Raw genomic sequence first — 9,240 nt, 5'->3', positions numbered from 1 at the left:
AACAGGCCCAGCTCGAGCGGGAGCATGAGGTCCAGCGCGAGAAGATGCGCAGGGTCATTGACCGGGAGATGGCGGTCGCCACCTGGGAGAAGGCGGTGACCCGGAAGGAGATGGAGGTGGAGTTGAAGGAGCGGTCTGCTCGTCACACAATCGACACTACCAAGGCCATGGCAAAGACGATTGATGACGAGCGAGCCGCCCTCAACCTTCAGGAGGTGGCCGTCCAGGAGGGGGAGGCACGCCTCACCGCCCACCGGTTGGACCTGGAGGCCCGGAACCGGGACCTCGAAGAGCGGGAGGCCAAGGTGGAGGGATTCCTGGCGGAGCAGCGCGCCGGGGTCGAGCGGATCGTCAAGTGGGTCGGTGAAGCAAGCACCACCCTGGAACCCCTTGGGTTAAGTCCCATCAAGGTTGCAGAGGCCCCTTCTTCACTTGGCGCCGTCCTTCCAGTGCTGGATTCTGCCGACAAGCGTCTGCAGCGCCTGGAGTCCATTCTCGTCGAGCGCCTCGCGGCTGAAGGATGGGAGCTCGCTCGGGTGGTGGTAGACCACGTCCTTACCTGCTTCCGAAGCCACGATCCCACCATCTCCTTGACTCCAGTCCCGGAGGGCCCCGTTCCAGAGGCCGCCGCCCGGGAAGGAGTGCAAGAAGCGGTGGAGATCGTGGCCGCCCGCTTCGAGTGTAGCATGGGGTCAGACCTGTAGAAGGAGAAGGCCCCTCCGGAGCCGAAGGACTAGGAGTAGTCTTTTTATTGTTTTTGTACAGATTATGAGTAATGTAACATTCTGTGTATGACAAGAAAAACTTAGCTATTTTTCCATTTGCTTGTTCTATCATGTGCTTTCTGGACTACCGAGGTCCCCTGGCCCCCTGGGAGGTAGTCGCAAGGGATTGGGACTAGCTACCATAAAAACGAGGTTTAGTCCTGCACATGACTTAGGATTGACGCTTAGCAATCGTTCCCACGGGGTCGCGGACCTTACCGACGAGAGTCCTTTGAGATGTAAGACTAGGCTTAGTGAATCAGAGCGCCAGGACCCAAGCTCAAGGATGGAAGGAGTCCGGACTTCTGGATCCGTGGTTCTAGGTACTATGGTACTTATCCTAGGGAGGTAGAGTGTGCGGGCTTAGGGTACAAAACTAGGCTAAGCAGCTACACAACTCTGGACCCCGCTAAGGACAAGTACGCTTAACCGAAGCCAGTCCACAGAAGACCGGACCCTTCCTTCCTGTGAAGGAGAGGTCCTGGGCGGAGACACAACCCAGCAACTCAATTTGGTCCTCAAGCATAGCACGAGGATAAAGGACCACATGGGGGTTAGGGTAAGCAGGAGACAAGAAAAAGAAACTGAATTGCATAAACTACAAAGGCAGGCGAAGAATAATTTTTTCCTTGATAAATTGGTACAGGTAGAACATGTGATGAAAGCTAGGGGCCGGGTTTACGAGGACGGACCTCCACCGCCCTGGTCCACACAGGGGTGCTACCATATTACAAAGGAAAAAATTTATTCTCGGCTAAGCCCCTAAGGATAAAACTTACGGAGGTGCTCAATGTTCCATGGGTTGGGCAGTTGCACGCCCTCCTCTGTAGCTAAGCGAATAGATCCAGGTCGACAGACCTTTGACACCTTGAAGGGGCCCTCCCAGCTGGGGGAGAGCTTGTGGAGCCCCTCTCGATTCAGGATTCACCATAGGACTAGGTCCCCGACCCGGAGCTCCCTACTAAGCACGAACCGTTGGTGGTAACGCCGGAGCGCTTGGTTATACCGTGCATTTCGGACCGTTGCGCGCCATTTTCACTCATTGACGAGATCTACATCTTGACGACGCTGCCACTCCTGCAATTCCTCATCAAAAGCTTGGACCCATAGTGAGCCCATGGTGATCTCCGGGGGAAGGCATGCTTCGGCCCCGTAGACCAGGAAGAAAGGGGTCTCCCCGGTCGCTCGGCTGGGTGTGGTCCGGTTCCCCCATAGTACGCTCGGAAGCTGGTCAACCCACTTCGCACCATGCTTTTCAAGATTGTTGTAGGTGCGAATCTTGAGCCCCTTGAGTATCTCAGCATAGCCCGCTCCACTTGGCCATTGCTTTTGGGATGTGCCACAGAAGCGAAGCATAGCTGGATGCCGATGTCCTTGCAGTACTCTTGAAAATGCTGGCTCTTGAACTAGGTCCCGTTGTCGGTGATGATTCAGTTCGGGACCCCAAATCTGCACAAATTGACATGAGGAATGCAATTGCCGATGCTTTGGTGATGTTGACCACAGGGGTTGCTTCCGGCCACTTGGTGAACTTGTCGATGGCAACAAAAAGGTACCGGAACCCGCCGACGGCCCTGGGGAAAGGTCCCAAGATATCCAACCCCCATACAGTGAAAGGCCAAGAGGGTGGAATCATTTGCAAAGCCTAAGCTGGAGTGTGTATTTGCTTTGCATGGAACTGGCATGCTTTGTAGGACTTTACCAGCTCAGCTGCATCCTGGAGCGCTGTCGGCCAGTAAAAGCCATGCCGGAAGGCATTTCCAACCAGCGTGCGGGATGAAGAATGACTTCTGCACTCGCCTCCATGGATCTCTGCGAGCAAGTCGCAGCCCTCTTCCTGGGTAATGCACCGCATGAGGATGCCATTGGCGCCATGGCGGTAGAGATCCCCTTCTACCACCATGTGTCACTTAGCCAACCGCACTATGCGCTCAGCAGATGCCTGGTCTTCAGGAAGGATGTTGTCTTTCAGGTAGTCCCGGATCTCGGAGATCCATGCATTGGGACCCCCCTAAGAAATTGGATGTGGCTCCTCGAGGTCTTCGGGACCCTCGAGGGTGCACACAATCCTTGGCGGACCCCATGGATGGAGCGCCGCCGGGACCGCTAGTTTCGAGGTGCTAAACTGACCCCCTTCGCCCAGTTCGGCAGGCTGGGCGGATGGCTTCAGCAGCCGTCTTTGAAAGACGCCCTCTGGCACGGATGCCTGAGTTGATGCCCTCGTAGAGAGTGCATCTGCCGCTGAGTTGCCCTCACGTGGAACATGTTGCAGTTCCAGTGTATCGAAATCCTTCTCCAGCTTCCTCACATGGATGAGGTATGCTGCGAGCTGGGGGTTGTTGCAACTGCACTCCCCCCGGACCTGCCTAATGACGAGTTGGGAGTCTCCCTTGACCAGGAGCTCCAGGACCCCCAGGGACAGAGCCACCATCAGTCCAAAGATCAGGGCCTCGTATTCCGCCATGTTGTTGGTCGCCTCAAAGTTGAGGAGCACCATATACTTTACTTGTTCACCATTTGGGTCGATGAGGACCACGCCAGCTCCAGCCTTCTTGTTGCGTGCGGACCCGTCGAAAAGGAGCATCCACTGGGATCCAGCGAATACCGGAGCCCTGGCTTCTGGAGGTGGGGTCCGAACCGTGGTCCGGACCCCCAGGGACGCTTGATGTAGGAGTCCACTCTGCAACAAAGTCGGTAAGGACTTGACTCTTGATGGCGTGGCGGGGCTGGAAGTCAAGTTGAAATCCAGCAAGCTCTGCAGCCCACTTGGCAATGTTGCCCATGGCATTGACGTTGTGGAGGATGGCCCTCAATGGGCAAGAGGTTACCACCATAATTTTGTGAGCCTGGAAATAATGGCGGAGCTTCCGGGACGCAATGAGTATAGCATAAAGGAGCTTATGCATCTCGGGATACCTGGCCTTTGCTTCATGTAGGACCTCGCTGATGTAGTAGACCGGCTTTTGGACAGTCTTAACTTTGGCAGCAGGACTGGGCCCTTCTCCCTGAGCTGGGGACACACCGGACCCCAGGTCTTCTGGCTCTTTCCCGGGTCGGGACCCGGCTGGACCCCCCGAAGTAGGGTTGGTTGTCACATTGGTGGGGATCGGACCACCACTTCCCATAGGGGGGTCCATGGGGGTCCCCTGCATGAGTTGCTCGGACCTCTCAGCGACCAGCACCATGCTGATCACTCAGACCACCACTTCCCACAGGGGGGTCCATGGGGGTCCCCTGCATGAGTTGCTCAGACCTCTCCGCGACCAGCACCATGCTGATCACTTCAGTTGTCGCTGCAAGGTACAGAAACAGCGTCTCACCCGGGTCCGAAGCTACCAGAACCGGCAGGGAGGTGAGATACTGCTTCATCTCCTGGAAGGCTTGCTCTGCCTCCTCAGTCCATGTGAATGGATTGGACCCCCTCATCAACTTGAAGAAGGGGAGGGCCCTCTCTGCCAGCCTTGAGATGAAACGGCTGAGGGCTGCAAGGGACCCCATCAACCTTTGCACGTCCTTGAGTCGTGCTAGGGGTCTCATTGCTTCGATTGCCTGGATCTTATCCGGGTTCACCTCGATCCCCCGGTGTGACACCAGAAGACCGTGGAGCTTCCCCGCTGAAACGCCAAAGACACATTTCTCGGGATTAAGCTTCGTGTAGGTCGCGCACAGTTTGTCAAATACTTGAGCTAAATTTTCTAGAAGTGAATTCGATTCTCTAGTCTTGACAACGATGTCATCAACATACACCTCAACTATGTCTCTAACCAAATCACCTAATGTAATGTTCATTGCGCGAGCAAAGGTGGGTAAAGCATTAAGCAGTCCATATGGTATTACAATATAGCAATAAAGATCATCCACTGTTACAAAAGTTGTATGCTTCCTATCAGCCTTGGCCATTTTGATTTGATAAAAACCAGAATAGGCATCTACGAAGGATAGAAAGTCACACCCGAAGGTGGAATCTACAATCTGATCTATACGTGGAAGTGGATAGGGGCCTTTTGGGCATGCCTTATTGAGGTTGGTGTAGTCGATGCACATCTGAAGCTTCCTGTTGGCCTTTGGAACGACGACCGGATTGGCCAACCACACAGGGTGATGGACCTCTTTGATGAAGCCAGCTTGCAGCAACTTGCGGACCTCTTCATGGATGAAGTTCTGCCGCTCGATGGACTGCTTCCGTGGCTTTTGTCGCACTAGCTTGGTGTCAGGGTGGATCTTTAGATGGTGCTCAATCACCTCCCTAGGGATGCCAGGCATCTGAGATGGTTCCCAGGCGAACACATCAACATTTGCCCGGAGGAAGGCGATGAGCGCGCCTTCTTAATTCTCTCCCAGATTCCCCCCGATACGGGTGGTCTAGGAGGGTGAAGCGTCCCCCTTATCAGGGAAGACTTAAAAGTGTTGCTTTATCAGTCCCAGGAGGCTGATAACACTTTTATTACATCGGATGGTACATCACCGTACAACTCTACGCGGTAATGGGCAGTGAAGCGCCACTATCGCGAGGATTACAACTAAAACCCACACTACTACACTGGCTACGAAAAGAGGGTCATCAGAGTCTTGCGCCATGCGGAACTCCGGCGGTGGCCCTGACCACAGGCAAGACTGGGTGCAGGACGAAACCCTACTCGACGTCTTCGGGATGTAGTCTGGACCTTCTGCTGTAAGAAGTAAGAATGGGGTGAGTACAAACATACTCAGCAAGTCCAATCACACCCACAGGGGGGAATATATCAGAAATTAATGCACAGGACAGTCCAAGGATAAGGTTAGGGTTCATTTACGGAAAACTCAGTTATGTGCAAAGGTTCGTTTAAAACAATTTTCCAAAAACAAGTTGTTAAGCATCAAGGAGCACATGGTGTTGATCCACACAGGATCCAAGTTTTAAACTGCTACCGGACTCCCCATCCGCCGTAGCACACGGCACAACTGCCGGACACTTTCCAAACAACCCACACTAGCTCAACCATTCCCAGAGAGAAACACTAGTTATGTGACCACACCATAACTTACCCAATACCGTGGGCACGGCTATTCGAATAGATTTTAACTCTGCAGAGGTGTGCAACTTTACCCACAGGTGGGGTACCACAGCACGATCACCTTAGTGTCGGTGCAGATCCCAACTAAGCCATTACCCACCTTAGCTAGACCTGACTAGCCACCACGGGATCCATCAAGGGGTCATTCGACCTATCTCCGAGGTTTAACCGGGGCATAAGCCACACAGAGCTTATCCCTTTTCCTTAATCACCCGTTGCTCTCAGCCCTCCTGATGGCTATCAGACTAACTAGTGGGATTTATGCTAAGCCGTTGCCCATACAACGGTCAAGTGGTTTGCATGACAGGAAGCTAGGTGAGATGACACATCAACTCGGTCCTTAGGGGTGACAAGATGGATATCTCCCTTCTTCGCTCTACCACACAGGTTCGAGCATACCCACGGCAATTCCCACAGAAATGCCATCCATCCCGTCTGACTCATCTTTCAAAACCACATTTTACCCCGTCCCACACACACGCACTTTCTTCATAAAACCAAGTAGTCAAGGTGTGGTTATCACAAACAAGGGTGGCTATCCTACCCTGTTTTCGACAGGCAAAACCATGCAATTTTATAAAACAGGCCACTGGGTCGTGTTTATAAAGACTAGGACAGAAACATGCATCAAAGGGCGGGATTGAACTTGCCATCATCAAATCCTTGCGGGAGGTCTTGACCGAAGCACTGTCCCTCGGGCTCGGGGTCGCAGAACTGGTCCTCGTTCGCTTGATCACAGTCAGAACCTTACTCGTTCACTCCATCTCCTACGACGCAAACAAACAGGCACACAATCAAGCGAAAGAACTAAAAGCTTTTATCGTTGGGCTTGAATCGGAAATAATTTAGTTATAGAGATAGGGGTAATATTTTTGGGCGGTTTCTTAATGGCATGGTTAGAACTATACTAGAAAGGGCGTGGTAAAGTTTCGAGTCGATCGGAGACCGTTTGGCGCATAAAATGACGAGTTAAAGAGGGTTCGGGGGTTAAACAGGGGTCCAGGGGCTCATTTGTAAATGGTTATGAAGCGGAAAAGGGCTTGGTTATAAATTTTAGGAACATTTGGGGTATGTTAGAAAGGTGTAGGGACCTAATTAAGATTAAATATATGAGACGGGGGTCTTAGTTTCCTGAATAGCTAAAAGCAGAAGGCCTATAAGCAAAAGTGGCACAAGGGGGTTCTTTTTAGGGAAAAAGGGAGAAAGCTAGGGGGTTTTGTGGAAAGCTTCCTCTTTCTTCCTCCTCTCCCCATGGGAAACAGAGGAGGGGAGGTGCAGGGCGCCGGCGGCGGTCGATCCGACTGGTCCAGGCCCGGCATCAGCCGTGGAGGGGGGGGAAAGGAGGAGGGAGGCGAGGGGGACTGATTCCCGGCCTCACCTCGGGCCGGGGCGGCGTGAGGAAGCGGGGCGACGGAAGCAGGCGGCGGCGGTTGCAGGGGCACGGTGGGGCGGCGTAAGGAAGTGGGGCGACGGAAGCAGGCGGCGGCGGTTGCAGGGGCACGGTGGGGCGGCGCCGGAGCTTGGGGAGGCAAGGGGCTAGGTGGCGTTGTAGGTTGTGAGGGTGCCGGGGGTGCTCCTCGGCCCCTTTTATAGGCGCTTGCGGCGGTGAAGGCCGAGGTGCGGTGGTGGCGGTGCCTGGCGGGCATCGTGGGGCGCCATAAATGGCGCTCCGGCCGCTTGTGGTCGTCGCGGAGCGGCGCACGGGTGGCGAGGCGGACGCCAGGGGAACGGGACGTCTCGGGCGAGCGGCGAGCGACGCGACAGCTTGGTGTGGCCGGACGGCGGAGGGTGCGGCCTGCAGTGCCGCACGTGGGCGCGCACAGAGGCGGTCGGCGGTGAAAGCGGGGCGCGTACGCGGGTCTGCGTGCTGGCGGACGCGGGCTCGGGCGCCGAGGTAGGCGGGCGGCCCAGCGGCACAGCGGGGCAGGGCGCACAGGTGGCCGGAGTCATGTAGCTAGCGACGGGCAGCGCGGCCACGCGCGGGGGAACGCGCGCGCGTGCGCGCGCAGCGCGGCGAAGCGCGGGCCAGGGGCGTAGTGCAAGCGACGGGCGGCACGGCGCGGCGCACGGCCACACGCTGCGCGTGCGCGTGCGTCGCGGCATGGCCGGGGTAGAGCAGGCGCACGGCCCGGGCGGGCGCTCAGGCGCGCGGCAGGGGAAAGGAAGGAAAGAGAGAAGGGAGGAGGGGGAAAAGAGAAGGAAGAAAGAAAGGAAAAAGGAGAAAGGGAAGAAAAGAAAAGGGAGAAAAGGAAAAGAAAGGGGGAAAAGAAAATAGGAGGAAAATGGGAAAGAGGAGAAAAAGAAAAGAAGGAATAGTGAAAAAAAAGGAAGGGGAGAAGGAAAGGTGACGCGCGTTGGCGATTTTCGCGGCGGCGACCGCGGCTGGTCGGCCACGCGCGCGCGGCATTCGCGCGCTGCGCGAGGAGAGGGGGGGATTGCGTCGGCGCCGATCGCGGCGGTTGGTCACGCGTGGGCGACAGGCCACCGAGCGGTGCGGAATGGGACGGCGGTCATGTTCGTGTCTGTTGTCAGGGTGGCAGGGGAAAACGGAGAAGGTTAGGGTTAGGGTTTGGATGGGCTTTGACGACGATTAGGTTTTTGATCGAAAGATTTTAGCGCGTAGTTTGGTTTGATAAATTTTCAGGGTGTCACAGAGGGCTCCGCTCCAACCTGGACGGTTTTCACGGGAACATCGTCCGTATCAGACGGACGGACCTTGGGCGCCTTGGCTGGTGCCCTAGCACATGAGGGTGAGGGGTCGGACCCCTTTGCACCGGCAGCCAGGACGAGGTCCGCTGCTAGTGCGTGCAGCTTCTCAACGGTCACCACAGCAGCGGTCCGGTCACCCTTCACGGTGAGGACCCCTGCAGGGGACGGCATCTTGAGGATCAGATACCCGTAATGCGCAACAGCCATGAACCGGTATAGAGCCGGCCTACCAATAATGGCATTGAATGGGAGGTTGACCTCCGCAACATTGGACTGAACGTTCTCTGTGCGGAAGTTTTCCTCCATCCCTAACGTAACCGACAGGGAGATGGTCCCCATCGGGTAGACGGGATGTGGGCCCACTCCTGAGAATGGGCGTGTGGGTCCAGTCTGGACTCCGGGATCTGCAGCTACTTGAAAGCTGCATAGCTGATGACGTTGAGGCCGGCGCCTCCGTCGATCAGCACGTGATGGAGCTTGATGTTGGTGATGGTAGGGGCGGTGACAAGTGGTAGCACCTCGGCCCCTGCCATGTTCTCCGGGCAGTCGGATGGCCCGAAGGAGATGGTGGTGCTCCTCCACCGTTGGTGGGGCGCCGCTTTCGGTGCCCCCGGCTTCACCGAGAAAACTTCTCGTCGAAGAGTCTTGACGTCCCTCCGGGAGACGAGCTCTGAGCTGCCGCCGTACATGACGTACAGCTTCTTACGGCGCTC

General features: G+C 55.8%; 1 protein-coding gene across 1 annotated transcript; it reads right to left on the bottom strand.

Moving 5' to 3' along the window:
• Nucleotides 1-8,458: 8,458 nt before the first annotated feature.
• LOC112885384 lies at nucleotides 8,459-8,866 on the bottom strand. The gene has a single exon (XM_025951016.1). It carries the CDS (start codon nucleotides 8,864-8,866, stop codon nucleotides 8,459-8,461), a length of 408 nt encoding a protein of 135 aa, XP_025806801.1.
• Nucleotides 8,867-9,240: the final 374 nt, after the last annotated feature.

This window comes from Panicum hallii, chromosome 3 (genome assembly GCF_002211085.1).
Source record: "Panicum hallii strain FIL2 chromosome 3, PHallii_v3.1, whole genome shotgun sequence".
Lineage (NCBI taxonomy): Eukaryota > Viridiplantae > Streptophyta > Magnoliopsida > Poales > Poaceae > Panicum > Panicum hallii.
This window is presented reverse-complemented; position numbering and strand designations above follow the sequence as displayed.

What these genes read in the sequence shown, in the direction of transcription:
- LOC112885384 (XM_025951016.1), bottom strand. Translation starts at nt 8,866, where the DNA reads ATGGGGACCATCTCCCTGTCGGTTACGTTAGGGATGGAGGAAAACTTC.